General features: G+C 37.1%; 2 protein-coding genes across 2 annotated transcripts in view; both read right to left on the bottom strand.

The window, feature by feature from the left end:
* Positions 1-15,674, bottom strand: part of LOC124157776 (facilitated trehalose transporter Tret1-like) — a 63,547-nt gene extending 47,873 nt beyond the window's left edge. Inside the window, exons 1-2 of the mRNA XM_046532783.1 lie at positions 15,568-15,674; positions 6,474-6,580 (exon numbers count right to left, since the gene is read on the bottom strand). Coding sequence (XP_046388739.1) covers positions 6,474-6,544 — 71 coding nt within the window. The 5' untranslated portion in view covers positions 6,545-6,580; positions 15,568-15,674. The remainder of the gene's footprint in view (positions 1-6,473; positions 6,581-15,567) is intronic.
* A 2,822-nt stretch (positions 15,675-18,496) lies between these two features.
* On the bottom strand, positions 18,497-19,391 carry LOC124157775 (signal peptidase complex subunit 1). Its single transcript, XM_046532782.1, has 4 exons — positions 19,233-19,391; positions 19,076-19,135; positions 18,918-19,004; positions 18,497-18,844 (listed from the first exon to the last, which is right to left on the bottom strand). Exons 1-4 carry the CDS (start codon positions 19,266-19,268, stop codon positions 18,731-18,733), a joined length of 297 nt encoding a protein of 98 aa, XP_046388738.1. The 5' UTR covers positions 19,269-19,391; the 3' UTR covers positions 18,497-18,730.
* Positions 19,392-19,438: the final 47 nt, after the last annotated feature.

Raw genomic sequence — 19,438 nt, 5'->3', positions numbered from 1 at the left:
AAGAACTACACCGTATACGGAGGATATGCGTCTTATACCTGAATGCAAAAGTTTGAGGAACTTTTAAAAGGACTAATTATTAATAATCAAGCAGAGTAATAAATAAATCAGGAAACCTGCAGATTTTTACATAAAAATGCTTTGAAATCTAAATGCAATCTAATCGTAATAACCAAAACAGGCTGTAAAAATTCAAAGGAAAGAAATTTCATGGACAATCGATGCTCCGCTGTCCACGGAATGGGGTATGCAGATCCTATTTATTCAGGCACCTCTAATAAGACTCCTAAAGGGAAGTGATGCTAAGTGACATTGACCTTCTCTCGCCTCCCAAAGGGCTCCACGAGCTTAATGAACGGAAGGCAACTTATGCAATTTTATGTTATTAAATTACGAGCGAATAATGCTTACAGGACGGTCCTTATTTCAGAAAACATATTACTCTATTTATGTTTCAAATACATGAACTACAAAACAGATTTAGGTCGGATTAAACGACTCCATAAATACTTTAAGAAACTTAAAATACCGCAAACGTTAGAGTGATATTTATAAGAAACATTTTCACAAGAAAATACCTATTTGATAAGGTTTTTGACCAAAAATCATCTCCTTTAGTAAATAGATGAATACAAGAGCGACAAATGAAACCTTATAAAAGAGATTTAAATTGAGAAACGCAGGGATAAACATTTCCCTTCGGCAGGGATGGAGAGTGAAACGAAACGAAAATGTTTCGTTTAGACCCGTAGCGAAACGAAAATACGAGGCCTGGAATTAGTTTTGTTCCCGCACGAAATTAAAATCACCAAGGAGTTTAGTTTCGAGCTGGGACGAAACTAAAGTAATCGAAACTCCGCAGCTCATAGCTATGTTTCGATCCCAAAAGCTGAGTGGAGGGGGATAAGAGGGAATAGTTTCGACCCATTACGTTTGACACGCGTATAGAGAGGTTATAACATTTAGCTAAAAAATTGAATGGCCAGTTTGCGTTCACCGTTCAGTCAGTGGTACAAATATGTGTAGGTACCCCGAGCATCTAATGGCGGTAGGCCGAGCCTCTGCTTCATTCAACCATACTTCGTACTCGGCGTGTGGGTAAAAACTAAACTGTTTGAAGGTGAAGCACGTGGTCCCGCTGGTGCGCAACATTATTTGTGTTTCTTTTCCTCCCGGAGTTATAGTTTAGTTTCAACCCGAAGAAGTTTTGATTCCGATTTCGTTTCGACCCTGAGGTTAGCTGCCCGGGTTTAATTCTTTTTCGTTTCTACATTTCGCTCCCGGGAACGAAACTATAGAAATTTTAATAGTTTTGACTATCGCTTCGTTTCACCGGCCATCCTGCCCTTCGGTGAATGTAGTCGAAACAGCGAGAAGCGAATAAGGGGTCGAACGAGCCGATGAGATTCATGACCCACAAAGAAGCGGAGCTCCACACAACAATGGTCTCCTTCGCCCAACTTCAAGCCTCCATCGTCGAGACAAAACGGTAACAGATGATCGAATCATCAATTCAAATTCCACTCTGTTCTCGTCCATCTGCTACAACGAGCCGCGTACCATTTTTTTTCAGAGAGCGTATTGATGTGCACTTCTGCAGTCGATTCATAGTCATGTACGCATAAAGTGAGTTATAAAACCAGCAGTGATAAGACTTTTCGGGAAATTGTTACGAAACAGTAACGATTGATTTCTCCTTCAGTGATTGGACGATAGGTTTTGACGAAGTCAATACATTATCAATAAAGTTTTCCCATTCAAATATTCTGCTATGGTTGAAATAAAATTAATTACATAAGTACAATACTTAATAATGGGTTTTTATGATGGCTTAATACGCAAGATTGAGTCATAAAAGATACGCCTGTTCATGCTCGCATATTGAATTCTACTACAAAATAGTAAACCTATGTCCATTTAAATAAAGTCTGGGTCTGGGCTCAGAATTTCCCAATAAGCCGATCAAAGGCATACTGAAGAGATGCATTGATATAACACAAATACAATACATGAAACATTGGTGAATGAAACCCAATTATTTGTTAACATCCTTGGACATTACAAGCACAACCGGATGTCTCATGCTCTTCTAGATATTTTAAAAGTTAAACAGAAAAATAAATGTCATTACCTATACTTAAGCCTGTTTCCACGCTAAAATTCCTTACAGAAAATTAATTTAATAACACTTCGTTATTACTTCAAAATAAAAATTGGAGAAATTTGAATCACATCCAGTACATATTCATTAAATTAGTAGATGAATGCAAATTTTCGATTCATTAGACTGAGAGATTAACCATGATAATATATGCATCACATGAACACATTCATGACGCGCAGGCAGCGATCATCCCTCTATCAAGGCAGAATGTCACAGATCAAAATGACCGCCGGAGAGCTGAAGAGGCTCTAATTCATATCACCTGAGTGTTTACGGCCACTTCAATGTATACTACCCACTCGTTGACATTACATTCTACCAAATGGCAAGCGATAAGTTTTCCCAATGCGATGGCTCATGTTTTCGTTTGGTGAACGAGTCCTAACGCCGCGTCAATGTATGAGTGCCATTACTTGTGGGTTCCACGCCATATTAAATAATCAACCCATTAATTCGATCAAATCGACCCCAAAAACCTGGTTTGACCTAATTGACCCACTTAAATGAACATACCAAAGGGAGACGAAAAATGAAATGAAGTTACTGCGAAACAGTTCTATGAGTATTCCGACCGAAAAGGTGACAATCATCGATGTTTACGCAACAGACTCAAAGTCAAAAATTCTAAACTCAGTCGCAATCTGAACTAATGCGTGAAATATCGCAATTGCATACAATTGACGAAAATTGAAAGACTACACCATACATAAATCATCAAGTACGAATAGCCACATGAACCACCATTGAAAACAAATAGCATGACGGTTTCTAGAAGAGGTATGTTCATAATTATTAGATAAAATTACGAACAGCGTTACTAAATAAATATGAACGAATAAAGTGAAATTTTAAGAACCCATAATCATCGGCGCACTTTTCCTCATAACAGAATATTTCAAGGAGTACGTCAAAAGATACAGTCAACCATAAACATAATTACCTGAGAAAATTTGTATCGATTTTATCGCTAACTGAATGACCCTCGAAGAGGAGTGGTTATGTAATCCGAACCATTCCCAAAAATGAGTAGGACTCTGCCATCCCACAGCTATGCACCTTCGACTATGTCATCTAGTCGCGAAGCCGATGCCAAAGTTTGCCAGAAATTCCAGGAATCGACATGATAAGAGGTATGAGTTAAATTCAATTGGGGCGTTTACGAAGTTATATCCGAATGTTTAATCCAGGCGTGCTCAGTATTAATTCATTTGAAGATATGACAGTAATATGCGATCCTCACAATCTCGCATGTAGCGGAAAACTCCTCAGTCAACCTCCACCATGTAACTACTATCCTTCCCTCAGCTACTGTGGTGACCATACCCAGGGCTGGAACTAACATATTTGTCAGGGGGGGCAAAGATAAGTTTGCCACCCCCTCTTCCCCAATCCCTCATCGCTCGCCCTCTACCGACCACCTGAATATACCTCCGTAAGCTATTATTTGAGATGCGGTAGTTGAAATTACACACCGTATGTTTGCCATTAAGAAGTTATATCAATATTATAGTTTAATAATTTATAAATGAATAATTACTGTTATACAATTCAATTAGAAAAATTAAATAACTTTTAAAATAACTTTTCAAAATCTGCCGCCCGGGGCACGTGTCCCCCTGCCCCGCCCTAGTTCCGGGCCTGACCATACCAACCAGCTTCGACACATGCCTACTACTTCAGCGGCATATTACGATAAAATTGAACCAGCCTCACGCCACATAGCCACGCGTATTCACCGTTGAGATGGCGCAAAGCGATGTTTTTTCGCGGGGCGAATTATTCCTCCCTTCCGAGCTGACCGTCGCCGACTGAGGGCAACGGGAGTCCACAGGCGCAAGTGGGAAGGCTTTGATCCCGCCAGCTCGCCTCTCACCTTGACCCTATTGATATAGGCTTCCATCTGCCGTCTTATTCCTTCGTGCACAACACACTCGCGTCAGTTCCTGCCGCAAAACTCCGCGAATACCCCAAGGCCATTGTGTCAAAGAAAGGTAACGTTAAATGGGCGGAGAACAAAAGCCTCGACCGGCTAATCACCTACATTATACCTTTGGATTAACCATAAGAAGTCTTGGTATGAGGCCATCAAAATGGACGGTACAAGAGCACAGATATAAAAAGACGAAAACAGATGATTTAAAAAATGGGGCATAATGGCGTTATATGTTTTGAAGGATCCTATTTCCAATTTTTGCGTTCAACCAAATAATTGATTAAGAGAAAAATATGCTATGAATATATTTATATACTTCACAAGGGAACAATCAAATCTATAATCGACACTTAAGATTTGCATTAATGCACAACTTAAAAGACAGAAAATAGTGTACACGGGCATTTTGAGTAAGATTATTATATTAGCTACATGAATACTTGTACATAATCACGGGAACTAACTTAGAACTATTTACAATTTGAGAATAAGGATTTATAACAATGACTAAAATTCTTTTTATTGTGTTTACAAACCTATTTTTCTTTAAAAGGGTAAGATATTATTCTTTTACCTCCGTTCGTGATTAACTCCGGTGACAGAGGTGAAAAGTAATAGATGAATATTTCTACTCAGTGTGCCCTTGAGAGAAATAACTATCGAACGTAATTCGACTCAACCAAGTAAAAATTATCGTGAGATAAGGAATTTCATCTTACTTGACCGATATTCAAAGAAAAGCATGTTCGGAGCCAAATGAATCATCATCCCTGGTCAGCAATCCTAGGATTGGTTTGACGCAGCTCTCCACTCAGTTCTCCAATCAGCTAATCTTTTCACACCTACTATCGCGACATAATGCATGCACTACATGGAACAAATGAGAGAAGTAACTCATCGAACTCGACTTCCCTAACACGCCCGGAATCGGTTCAATATTAATACAATGTTATCTATAGGATGAATATCTGGGAAGGGCACACAATTCACGTGGGTTATGGGCAACGATTAATTCTAGTATAGGGGACACACACCGTAAGAATTAAATTATCTGCGAGGAATTTTCAATTAATACTTTTCTATAAGTGAAATTGTTCCCACTCTGGAATAAAAGTTAGCATTCTCAAAAATAATAATAACGTAAAATAATTCACTAGAGCTTGAATAGTGTAGAAATGCAAATAGTATTGAAAATAATTCAAGACAGTTTCATGGTGGCAGCTAATATGAAAAGAAACAGGAAGACAACAATTTCGGGACATGAGCTCACTCTAAAAAATTCATGGCGCAAGAAAACGCAGAATTGCATAAAAAATATCCATATGATTTGATTTAACGCATGAAAACCTTCAAGCCATTCTTAAAAATTAGGTTTCACCTAAATCCATATGCACGCAACAGAAACAGAGTTTCACAACCTCCGCTAATTTTAAACGCCCTATGCGCGACCTTGGAGATAAAGAGTAGTTAAACTCACTTATCAACATTCTCAACATCGTATTGCTTCTACAATTTAAGCGCTAGCCAGAAAATTATGAATCTCAGAACTATGGAAGAAGAATATTGTTTCGATGGCAAGCGATGCCATTTCATGTCACAAATTGACACTGGGAAAAGACTTAATGAAGGAAACAGCGTAAATGTCCATCAGTTATGCTAAAGTGTAATACAACTCAACGAATCAGGAAATCAAAATCGCAAAAGACTGAGTTCACCAATCCATTATAGCAGCTCCATGATTTAAGGAGGGACGATATATTTATATCATTCTTCAAAACAGCGAAAATAATTAAAAACAATAACACTATCACAATACATACAAACCCAACATATTTGAAGAAAAAACAACTGTATGAAAAAAATAAGATTACAAGAAATTATATTCTCGAAGAAGATTTGTAAAAGTATGAATGTGTTCTTAATGATTCAAGAGGGAACAAAATTGCATATATTTATCATTAATCGGATCGAAGAATGTGATGAAAAGTCATTGAGATTTCCTTCCATTCCAGTATTTTCTGTATCGGCAACAACTATACCCTCTGCGCATCCATACCTTCCGATGTATATATCACTTTCCAACACGTGATTAAATGGGCATTATATATTTAAGAAGTTAAAAAAATTAATATGATCACTCCTACTGACGTTTCCTTTGGACGTTTAGAGAAAAAGTGTCGCCATTTACTTCATCAGTGACTCGTGTTAAAATTCAAGAAGACAGTATAGAACTAAAACATAACACACTAGAAAACACAGCGTACAAACGATTTTAACAATGCGTGATATTAAAACAAACAGGAAAATGTTTTTCATCATTTAAGCTACCCACGTGGGTATTCACCGCCACGAGAGGAAGAGTACGAGAACACTTACCTGTTGCATGGTGCGTCTTCCCTCGACGGAGAGAGTACATTTGCCTCCAGAGAGGTCGGAGGCTTCAGCATAACAGATTCGCCACGTAGGCCCACGATCCTGGATGCCTGCGCGACGTAAAAATAATCAAATAAAAGATTTCTGTACCGTAACTGAGGCACCATGAAATAATTCACAACAAAAGATGATGATAATAATAGGAAATACAGAAAAAACAATTTAGTTTAAATCTTGTAATATTATGTCGACTACAAAGCTGTCGAGATGATATAATTTAAGCATGTAATCATTCCTATAATATTCTACCAATCTCAAACGATCCAAGTTTCACTTCATATACTCAATGGTGGAGATATGGAGTTATCAATTTGGCAGAAAAACCATAGAAAAATATTTCGGAAGGGTCGACGACCATTATCAGAGGAGAAATGACGTGATTTTTCAAAATTCGATGTTTAACCCTTACCAGCACCTGCTTATCGTGAAATATTTTCACGCAATCATTTTATTGTGAACCTCATTTGAGATTAAATATATCTTCTAATTTGTAAAGCAAAAACATATCGAATAAATGTTTCAAATTGATACGTTTTCTTCCGTCATAATTCAGATAATGAACTGAAGAGCAGCCTTCATCGAATTTATGCTATTAATAGCGTAAATAAATAGTTTTTTGGGATAAATTAATGGAAGCTAAAAAGAGAAAATGTTTAATACACGACAACAGTAAATTGCATTCAATCAAAAAATATTTTTAAATAGGGTTTTACGACGTTAGTATATTTTTAGCATGTCTATCATACCAACTATATTAGTATAGTGGCTAATAACCGTTCCAATGCTGATTCAAAAGAGCCAAATATATACGTGGTGTCTTAGGACAAGAGAGTAAATATAGCAAATAAAGCAGAGAATCATTGCCGTGATGCGCACGAAGGATTGACCGCCAAAGAGTAAAGGTCTTGATGCGATCAATAAAACAATAGCAGTAACCGCTACTAGAGTAACGCCATGCATGTTCGGAGATTGAATGTATGCCTAGAAACCTTGAAAACTAATAGAACCAAAGAAGGGCAAGCCTGAGTTGTCAAATACAACTATAGGGGGCACTAGATCGACTTCTGACCTAAAGTTAAACGAAGACTTCGTGAGTCTTCTGACTCAAGAAGTCTTTTATGATGTCAACAGATACCAATAGGCTTTCTGTAAAAAAGATTGATATTGACTGGAAACTATTCGAATGATAGTCCGATGGCAAGACGTAATCTGCACCCAGATTTAAGTGGGTAGCCTACAATTCCGAGACGGTAATTTTTCGCAAGGAATATCAATGGATTTGAACGCACGGATTTAACAACTAAATGCTATTACATAATAAAATATGCGATAGCATTTTAATTTTTAAAGTAGTCAGATAAATCATGAATAACTTTGAAATAATGATGGACCTGACATTGAGAATTCAGTACTTCTCTGAACTGAATTCTCAATGTCAGGTCCTTCGCCCTATAGTTTAAACAATAGGGCAAAAAGCAGAGCTATAGTCAGCTCATCTCTGGAAATATGAAAAACATTGATATCCCGAATGACAAATTAAAATCATTAATAGGCTCCTACTACTAATATCCATTAAGTGAATCGAGGTCGTCTATCAAACGATAAACAATAACGCAAAATGCAATGAATTCTAGGAAACCTAAAGCTAAAGACACCACACGACCGTAGGGAGTTAACAGGGGCACTTATTTAGACTGCATTCCTTTAAAGCGAAGTTAATACCCAGTCAATGAAAACGAGACATTTAAAAATGCATCATGAATATTTGGAATCGGTCTATTGATTTCCCAGAAAAGAGAAATTTAATAGAGCATGGACGTGAAATACTATCTTCGAAACATTCAAAAAGGTGAAAGTTTTCTGAATTGTAAAACAGGAATTTGCCACTGAAAATAATTCCGTTTCTCCGAGATTTTATGAACATGACGTAACTGTGACACGTTCATCGAAAGATACCATGTGATACGGAGAACCACACTGTATAGGACACAGTAAACTTTAACGGTACTTCTCCCGGGATAGCTTCGTCGAAAAATCTTTACAACAGGCCGCTTCTCCCATTGTAAGATACCCTATTATTTTCAGCGCATGCGAAATGCAATCAGACAGTTTAAATTCCCCGAGGAAAATTTTGTCGCAACATGGGCTAAACTACGTTACCGTCAGATAATGAAAGAGAAAATAATGTCAATTCCACTGGAAAATAACATGGAAAATACATCACCAACGCCCATGATTCTCTGAATGGGCAAAAACGAAATGTGAGGGCGAAGCGAAGCACGCCCATACAATGCGCCCGATCAAAACACGCGATTTCAATAGACAGATTATTCAGACGCAGCGTTGACCCCATTCATTCCACTTTCCTTCAGTAATGGCTGCAAGTAACAACGACAAGATCACACCTGGGGAAACATGAAAATCGTTAGGCCATACAAGGTGGAATATCACCTCCGAAATTAGTCCCTAACAGCGCGTTCCCATCCACACTGAGAAGGTGATGCGCTTTTCTCTGAATACGTTTTTAAGATTCACTCTTTTGACATAGTTCCTAAAATTCTTAGTCAACCGGCGCTTGTCTCATTAATCTTGTGAACGCAAATGTCGAGTTAGGGACTTTAATAGTTGTGTAATGAATGACAAGAATGATAAAATGATCACAATGAATGATTCGCTGCTGGAGCTATGTCAATTGAATAATTATCTCTCACTCTTTTCTGATTCAAGTTAAATTTCATTTTTAAATATTTTGGCTTTTCCGGGACCTGATACTAACTTCAACTGGTTAAACTCATTTTTATTGCTTGAATTTTGCTGATATTCTAGAATTTCTACAGCGGTGTTTTGTTACTATCGTTACATTTGCTCCATTAAGAAAATTTTCTTGGAAGCAGTTCATGCCACCCACATTTTTGGGCATGTGACTCAACTTACCGTTTCATAACTATAATGTGCAAAATACTATGCCGTTTGGATGAAAACTAAGTCCCTGCTGAATACCGCTTCGGTCTTCGCAAATGAATCGGTAGTCTACCCTATCAGTTATATATGCTCCATATCATGCCTCATTTTCATTTGCAAAACCTTAGTACTATGTAACCGAACAAATTGCGGTCCAGCAAAAGCCGTAGGGGATCAAAGAAAGAAAACTACCATATTATATCGATATTCGTGGAAATTATTCGAAAATTTCTCTACAAGATATGATTTTCTGTTATATTTATATTTAAATGGTTCTTTGTAAACTTTCCGCAAGGACACTGAAGTTTAAACACTTACAAGGTCGGTTCGCTCACCAATCTAGAAGAAAAATTGTTTATTCGTATGAGCTGGTGCAGATTGAGGAAAAGGAGACACTATTTCCGACTAATAGGAACATCTGTATGAACAAAATTTCTAGTAACTAACGAACAATGACTAAATGCTTTCTCAGATCACCACTCAAGTTCTCACTATGGATATAATGAACAAATTTAAATTTGTCAAATCGTGGGTACATGAATTGGTTACTAAAAAGAGTCCATTGTTTGTTACTCATTTTACACACAATTAACTACACTTCACCTATACCATAGAAACTATAAAAACATCAACTACAATACATAGATCCCAATATACACTAACACTGGAAAGGTTAAACTGGTCCCTTTACACTTGTATCTTCAAAATTGTCCCGTGTACATTCATCGCCGCTGAAGAGGTGGTATATATACTATCCGGCAGATGGACCATCTACGGGTATATAACCCGGTCAAAATTGAGAGTCGTCGTCGTCGTGTAGATCCTAATCTCATTTGGAAAAGATAAACTCCCTTAAAGTTGCTTGAGACACCGTCATACGATCATATTCATCATGGAAATTGTGTTAAATCTGAGATCAATTATTTTTCGATGATTAAGAAAATAACTGCAAATGTATATTTTTTCTGCTGCCGTATTTCTTATACTGCAAGCCATGAATTGTTTTCAAGGAAGGAATTTTACCCACTGATTTTTATCACAACTTCTCATGAACTCGAGGGATACAACGTAAAAATCTTAAGAACCACAGAATAAAATACACAAAAAAATTAATGTGGAAATGGGTATTCCTTATCGAATTTCATTTCCACTAGACTGGCTGTTAGTATTTCCGATGATTCGTTATTGGAGAACTAATCGGGGAATTTAATAATTTTAATTCAAAGAATCGAAAATTTCGTAGAGTGGTAGAAAGAATACGAAGAAATAGAACTATGAAATTTTTCAATGCTAGATCATGGATAAAGTGAGAATAATTTCACGGCTCACCAATATCAGAGCATTCAGTAGTATTATTTCAAACAACGGGCGCCAGAGAACGCAGCTCGAATCCTGGAACTGCTGCAACCCCTACAACACGCAATGCACAACGCTAATCTACTATCCGAACTTACCAGGAAGTCGGAAAAAAATGTTAACCCATTATAACTAAAACTATTCTTAATAGCTTTTTTCGGTGCCCACTCTTTTGATACAAGAGTCAAGCTGGGACTAAATAATAGCTCTAAAAAATTGAGTGAAGTAGTGGGAACGTACTTTACTGGGCACCTCTGCGGATAAAACTACGAAAAACTGCCGTTATTGAACTAGGAACTGGATGAACTCTAGCATAGCACCAGCACCAAACATTAAGACACCAAGTGATTTTTTGAAACGACGATTTTTTTGTAAAATCGTACATCTAAAGGAAATTATTAGATCCTCCTCGAAATTTCTTCACCGATAGGTATAATAAATCTAAAATTCTAGAAAAAATGACATAAACCAAGTCACATAACACGCATTTCGTTCAAATAATAATGATAGGAAATCCTAGTTCATTTCGGCGGTAACTTTTCCTTACCGGGATATCACTTTTCTAAGAATTAATTCAATGTAAATTATCAAATTTCCTATACCGTCTCCAAGGACCTGACCAGTTAACAAATATAATCGGACAACTCCGGCTAGAATGAGCAAGGAGTTTTAACTTTGTAGAAGAGCGCTACAAGGAAGGCATGAGTTCAAGGCCTTCATAAAATGTAACTTGTATCCAATGTCTCACAAATTTAGAAAGCTAGAGATAATAATGAACTGTATATGATTTGATATTAACTGAATGTCAGAGATGGTGGACTTTAGGAACAGAAAAATGAAATACTACATGAAAATATCAACCAGCAGATATCTTAACATTGCCATTCAAGTTTTGAAAGCAGTTCAGAAGGTCTGCGAGACTGATTTCTTGGTATATTCAATGTATATAATATTTATTTCGAGTCAGTCATACAGACAGTGGATGAGCAATAATGACAGCTTATTTCTTATACTCTCCTCAGCTTAAACGTCATAATGGAATTCAAACTAATATCTTTCTGAGAATCGCGGCCCTGGAAAATCATTCACTCAAACGACCATCCGGAAATAATGGGAGAACAATACTGCTCGTATCTAACTTAGTCATTTGGCCTTCTATGACGTGAGGAACATCAACTGGCGAAGCAGTTCGGAAGCAATGGGGGAGGGGAGTAGGCGCGTCACCAAGGCTTAACGGAGTGAGAGGGACGATGCAGCTAACCAATCCTGTCTAGCCCGGCGCATCCAAGGCGCTTAACACACCTCATAAGGAAGGTGGTGTTCGTCTCAATTTACCCGGTAACAAGCCCGTAACGAGTCTTCCCAAAGTGAAAAACGACTTCGACCCTGAGGATAGAAATTTCGCTATTGTTACAGAAAGGGCACGCCAGGTAATTTTTCCACGAAAAATATATTCTTCTGTCACTACTAAAAATTTTTCTCCCAGTATCTCCGAAGAAAATGAAAACATTTCTTAAGAATGGAAATCCTTTTTTTTAAGGAATTCCTTTAAGCTTTAGAGACATTGCAGATACATTTTATTTTCCTTAGACTGAAAGACCAAGCAAAGACGGAATTTCGGTAAGAAGAGGTCTTCTAACGCAGATTAGTTATGTTCTGCAAAATATTTTTGCATAACAGCAAACCTAGGAAAAGATGCAAACAAAATGCTTTCTTCACAGGTCTGCTATTCGAGAGGGTAAGGTGGACAGTATACCCTGGACCCCCGCTTTCAAAGGCCCATGAAACAAAACTGATACGCAATAGGCCTCCAAATTTCTTTGGGCATTTTAAGGCAGGGAGATTTTGATTACATTACCCTGATGCCGATAAACCTGCATTAGCCGTAGTCCCAGGTGAAATCTATCGAAAACATAGCATAAAATTACAAATTTACCGAACTAATCTTGAACTCTTTACCGACAGTCCAAAAATGTTATAGGTTTAATCTCCATAAAATAATAACAGTAAGAACTGTAAACGCTTAATATCAATTCACCAGCGAGAGTAGGGAAAACATGACTCCAAATTTCGGATATGGACGCTAAATACACCGAATAATAGTAAAACAAATGTAGCTCAATACATTAACGCAGAAAGTAGACTTCCTCCAAATAAACGATCCATGAAAAAATCCCTTTCTCCGTTCTTCCGGCGTCAGCGGCGCGGTAAATTGAACTTAACATGAACTAATATCAGAAAATTGGGATTCCGAGATCAGGGATGCTAACAGCTATAGTATAAAAACTGCTCTATTCTAATTAAATCTGTCGATGTCGATGGCTAACAATAAGTTCAAACAACACGTAGGTATATCAAAATTTGGCCGGTCTAAGTTAATACTGCTAATACTGTTAATAAAAAGTAAAATAAAAAAAACAACCATAGATTTGTTTGCAAAATTATGCACCTTTTTCAGATTTATGTAATTTTGACTTTCAATCTCAATTAAAATTATATGCAATTAAAAAAATAAATCGTTTTTTGCTCTCCTGAAAAGTTACTATTTTTGAGATACGTGTTGTTGGAACTTAGCCATCGATATATTTTTTTTGGTTTCATGTAAGATAACTTAGCATTAGCCGCCCCCAGCACAGGTCATGCAGAGAAATATAGAAATCCCCGCAGGATTGATGCTAAAATCTCCACACGTTTTCGACCGAGTGAAGCCTTCTACGGAAAACCGACGTTTTTATATGAGGAGTTAGAATTATTAATGAGCTTTATAGTTGGGCCTTACTTTCATCAAAGAAGATGACCAAGTCGATATTATGCCTAGCATCACTAGTACAATTTCAAATGGTTCAAAACTAGGATATCAGAGTTTACCGGGCTCGTTAAAAGCAAAAAGGTCACTAAGAAATCACAAATTTCGATTAAAGTAATTTAAAAAAAAATTCCCACAGCGACAGTGAAGCGAAAAGCGATACCACTAAAAGGGTGGAAAAAATTGTATTATATTATCGCTGGCATTGTCACCCGATAAAATCTCCATCATTCGGCGAAAGCAAATGCTATGCCAAGCAAGTCGCCAAATGGTGTTGAATACACCGTATAGGTTGTAGAAAAAAGCAAGCCAGTGGCGTAACTATGGGGGGGATTAGGGGATAGATTCCTCCCCCCCCCCCCCCCAAAGCCTCGGAGAAATAAATAAATATTTATAACTATTGCCTAGTTTTGACATATAGTGACTGCATCTCTAGTGCCAAAATTAAGTAAAATGTATATCTAGGCATGTCATTTTTCAAAAATTTTCCCGGACCCCCGTTACCGTGGGGGAGGGTCGCCTCCCCAGGCCATGCCATCCCCCCAAAGCATGAAATTCCTATTCTGGCGTACCTAGGAATATGCTTTTGGGGGGATGGGATAGCTGGGGGGTGGTAACCCCCTTCCCCAGGCAACTTTTTCGGGACAATTTTTGAAAAATGGCATTCCTGGATGTAGATTTTACATCATTTTGGCATTAAAAATTTAACTTTAAGCTGATGCAGTTATTAAAGTTCAAAACTAGGCAATAGTTTTAAAAAACTTTTTATTTCTCAGAGGATTTAGGGGGGATCAATCCCCGTATCCCAATACCCCAATGTTACGCCACTGTTCCTACATAGTTACGCCACTGAAGCAAGCCACTGACATATCACTGGTTCAGGTAAATTACACACGGTGCACAGAAGAAAAAAATCTTGAGCATAGAAGTCACTTAATCTAATTCACAAGCATTGACGAATCACAAAGCACTAGCATAGATTTGTCATACAACAAACATCAGAACAGTGAATTCCGACCAAACGAACAGAGCTCACATGACCCAAGATTTAAACGTAATTATTGATAGAAAATTAAAATCTCGGCATTGAAGAGGAAGTTAAATTTCGAGAGACTTACAGGAACTAGCTCTAACCTGGTCTCTAAGCCCCAGAACCATCACTGAAGTTTCGTATCAGTGTCTTCCTCGCAAATCTTGGAGGAAATACTGGGGTAGGAATCCATCGACAACAAATCCATTAATCGGTCACACTCATCCCTCACACAAGTGGAGTCAACTATGAATTGACTCCAGGTTTAAAGGAAAGGCGCACAAGTAGACTGTTTCCATTTAAATAACAAAAGGACAAGCCATGCCGTATACAAGCAACACAAGACCCTGTTATAAAATCAGCACTCCGAAAGGAAACTTCAACTAAAATTAGAGTTCAATCAAACAAAAAGGTGATGCAAAATGAGAGAATAGGAATCACAAAACATACAGCCACCAATGACTTCGTTTCAGTTTCGGCCGAAGGTTATAACCATATATGTGAGCGATAATATCAAACTAAAGGCCAGAAACTTACATCCTCGTGGATTTGACAGCGCTTGGAAGGAGAAAATTTAAAACCATCAAAATAGGAGGGGCTATGGAAAAAGGGACTCTGGATGTAACTTAGCTCTACATCAAATGACGTCTTATTTTGTGGGAAGGACAATGATCATATTAGTTTAAATGTGTTAATTCAGAAATTCTTCACAATTCTCGGTGATGATACTCGGTATACCGTACAAGAAAAGCGCCCGGGACGACATGATGTCAGAACCACAAGCATTCAACGAATCAATAATTCGGCAGGGATAAATTACGGGTCATCATCTCAAAAAATACACCGTACTGTTCGATTCCGCAACAAACAAAAGATCCACATACCTCGCAAACAAATTCTGCAACTTAATGCTTCCGCGCTGTTTCCACACTGCTGCGCTCCTTGTGTCAAACCAGCTGACTGACATCAAACACGACGATACCACGGCCACGGCAAAGCGAGTTGACGATTGACCTAGCCGCTCCGGCAAGGCGACTTGAGCGACATCAGCGACCAAGGAGTGAACTAGTATGATGCATGCACATTCATGGCGGCTATTTAAAGGATACAAAATTCTCAACAAATCTTTAGTATCAGAGAGTGGCGTAGCCAGAGGAAACCAACTAATTTTAGCAGGAAATTTTTAATCTATAAACAAATTTATTCAAATCCATCATTATTTATTAGCAAAATAGCTTCCCGACGAGCCATAATTGTGTAATTTTAATTGCCAAAATAGCATATAATGTGATTTCTAGAGATAAAATTTTCATTGTCCCCAGAAGATGTTCCAAACCCCTACCCCGAACCTCCCGGGTCGTGCCCCTTCACCCCCAACAATCGTCCTGGCTACACCTCTGGTATTAGAGGTCCAAAAATGTGGAACTAAATAATTCAATTGCCATTAAAATTCTGGCAATTTGTCAACAATGTACAACCATAAAAAATCCATAATTCATAATCAATACTGAAGATAATACTAACACTACGGCTTGCGTATGCATCTGATTAACTTTAATAGCCAAAGTGATATCCTTCCACCCATCAATGTTTTCATTCTTTAACACATTCAATAGAATGGATATCCCTCCCAGCTGGATACTAAAGTATAGATTTAGAATGAAATTTGTGTCAAAATTTTTGAGTGATGAAAGTCACTACCTTCATTTAAATCCCTAATCAATGCCATATGTACAATTCCTCTTATGTCCCAAAAATAAATTCCTACTAAAATATTTAAGTTGTAAATATTTTTAATACACATATTTACCATGATTTAGGTATAAACATATCTTACATTTAAATCCTATATCAATACAACAAGTGCTATTCTTCTAGCGTCCAAAAAAATAAATTACTTCTAAAATATTAACGTGTTCGTAAATATTTTAATACATTTATGGACACACAATTTAACAGAATAATTTTCCTAACAGTACGGAATGGTAACGTCCAGTCAAAATAAATCTGATTGATGATGCGGTCCACAAAATATTATGTATTTGAAGCACCTTCAGGATTGAATATTGACTTCCCTTTATTTCCAGGAGCTGTCAGTGTAATTTGTGAAACTGACAACAATATTTTTGTCCACACACCAGCCCACAAGCTCAGGATGAATATTACTGTTTTACCTTTTGTGCCTCATTATAAAGTGCCTGTTTCTCTTTGATTAAAACTATAAGACTTACCGCTAAAAGGTCAATATACTGAATAGGTTCCATAAAAATATAGCAAGAAGGGCCAAGAAACCTAATGTCACACCAACAGCAAACATGAGAGAGCATAAGAAAGATGGAGATGGTTGACTCTGCCAATCCCCTCCACTGCTTTCCTGATACTGATTACATCCAATGACAACGAAGTTGAGTAGGCCCAACTTTGTTCCTATAGGTTTCCTTTAAGACATGTTTAGCAATGACTGAATAAATGTGTGATATTTATCAATGGTAATCTCCATTAAATAAATATCCTTAAAACTGAAAAGAGAACAGGCAGGGTGTGTACAAATTGCAAAGTCATATTCCCAAGGCTCATTTGCAATTAATAATCAAAAATTTCATACAAATCAAGAAGTAATGAATAATTACTAAATATAAATATGTTTGTTTCAATAAATGAAATTAAGCCTAAAAAATGTTTTTCACTAATTATTAACATGAATCCATACTTTTTTTTAGGTCAAAAAAGGCACAAATCCATCTCATCAATAGTTGAAATGATTACCAAGGCTTAAGCATCATGTGTGCCATGGAATCTACTTTCAAAACACTAGTTTTCAGGTGCTTATCATTGGTTGGGGGCCATTCCATATCAGTGCACGACATCTACCGACTCAGATATATGTACATGTTGCCTAATTTAATTATATAAACACATGCACAAGCATTTGTAAAAGTGATGACATTGTGACTACTGATTTTCAATCATTGTTTTGATTCAAAATTAGCGATGCATTTATCAATGTTAGCAATTTATCAATCATACCTAGGGGTGATAATGGTTGATCATTTCAAACTTCTCCTCCACAGTGAAAAAATTAAATAAAACATGCGAATTGTAGCTAATCAAATGTTTAAGCTAAGAGAAATTGTACCTTGTAGCATAAAATTTATGGTTTATTTTGCAATGGCGAAAAGTATATTAACATATGGAATCACTGTCTGGGGAATGGCGTCAAATACTGTGTTAAACACTATTGTAAAGAACCTTAAAAGAATATTAAAATTAATTGATAGAGATGCTTTCAACTATTGTAGTCATACTGATCTAAAATCACTGGTTACAAAATATAAACTGTGGATAAAATGCTAAATTGACTTCAAATGGTACTGAAAAAATAAATAGCAGAGATAGCCAAGCTTCTCTCTTTTCATTTCTTACTTTGATTTACACATGAAATGATAAAACAATATTTCAAAATCTGAGTAGATGGGTGTCATGCCTCAATGAATTGACATGGAATGACCCTCGAGTCATAGCCCAGGCTTACAACGGTAAGCCCTTGCCATAATGTAATCTGTAGTTTACTGAAGACTAACACGTAAAAATCAATGAATCAAATTAAAACATTGACGTTACAACAATCCATTGATGTCACGATCAACACTTAATTATTCAAATACTCATTGACTGCTAATTCTCGTCAATGCACCACCATTCATATTTCTTTCTTATTAGTTACCACGTAAGGATTTCATGATACAATTTGAAATGGGAGAGGTTTGTCATTAGTGAAGAGATAAGGAGAAAAAGATCTGAAAAACACAATAATATGAGGAACTTATTTATTTGTTACCTCTAAACTCCTCCGGAATTGACAGTGTAACACAATATCGTCCAATAAGCTGCAGAAACTTGAATGACTTCATAAAAAAGAAACTCGTTTACACTAGATGTTTAAACTTATAAATGCTCCACAGTCTTGATAATTGTCTCTCGGATTTATTCTTCGGTGCCTTTTCACCGAGAGTAACAATGGAAAAACTCCAAATTCATGTACAAAGTTCACTTTCTCTTCTTCGACTTCGTCGTCTGTTCTCGCGTATGCTCATTTTCAGGTCTGGGCTTCTGCCATTGCAGCGGCTTTTGACGATACATTGGCCACGGAGGTATTGTGACCTGCAAACACAATGTTCACGTAAGCGGTCCAATAAATTTACTGATACATTTAAATCAATAACAATATACTTACAATGCAAGCCAAGACAAATCCGGCAGCTAGAATATACACAGTTTGAGAAAACTGCTGGATTATGTAGCCCCACACAAGACCAACAACCTGCAAAGAAATATATTATAAAACATGACAAGAATAAACCCCACGGCAACTTCAAAAACGAAATTACTTACCCCAAACAGGGAAATTATAATCCTAGATAGCTTTTCAGCCCTCCTCTGCCCATCATAATCCTGAAACAAAACATAACAAGACAAGAGTTGTTTACCGCATACAGATTACCTTGTTCGACCTTCCACGCAACGTATTGAAAAAATAGACTTATCATACCATATGAGTGGGAATAGAGGTAAAGTAGCACATCATCTTGAGGGATAATTATGTACGAACCCAAGCTAAATTTTAAATATTTTCCACCACCGTTTCAACATACGCTACATCCACGTAGCACAGAATATGCACATATCGACAGTACCGCAAAAAATGGCGATATCGCTTCGAGTGCTGACATCGATAGTTGAATCGCAGAAAATCGC

This window comes from Ischnura elegans, chromosome 4, assembly GCF_921293095.1.
Source record: "Ischnura elegans chromosome 4, ioIscEleg1.1, whole genome shotgun sequence".
Lineage (NCBI taxonomy): Eukaryota > Metazoa > Arthropoda > Insecta > Odonata > Coenagrionidae > Ischnura > Ischnura elegans.
This window is presented reverse-complemented; position numbering and strand designations above follow the sequence as displayed.

Excerpts from the sequence above, each read along its gene's own strand:
- LOC124157775 (XM_046532782.1), bottom strand. The coding sequence starts at position 19,268 with ATGATGTGCTACTTTACCTCTATTCCCACTCATATG. Across the intron at positions 19,005-19,075 it reads TTATAATTTCCCTGTTTGGG|GTTGTTGGTCTTGTGTGGGG; the intron begins GTAAGTAATTTC and ends ATTTCTTTGCAG. Across the intron at positions 18,845-18,917 it reads GATTTGTCTTGGCTTGCATT|GTCACAATACCTCCGTGGCC; the intron begins GTAAGTATATTG and ends TTGTGTTTGCAG.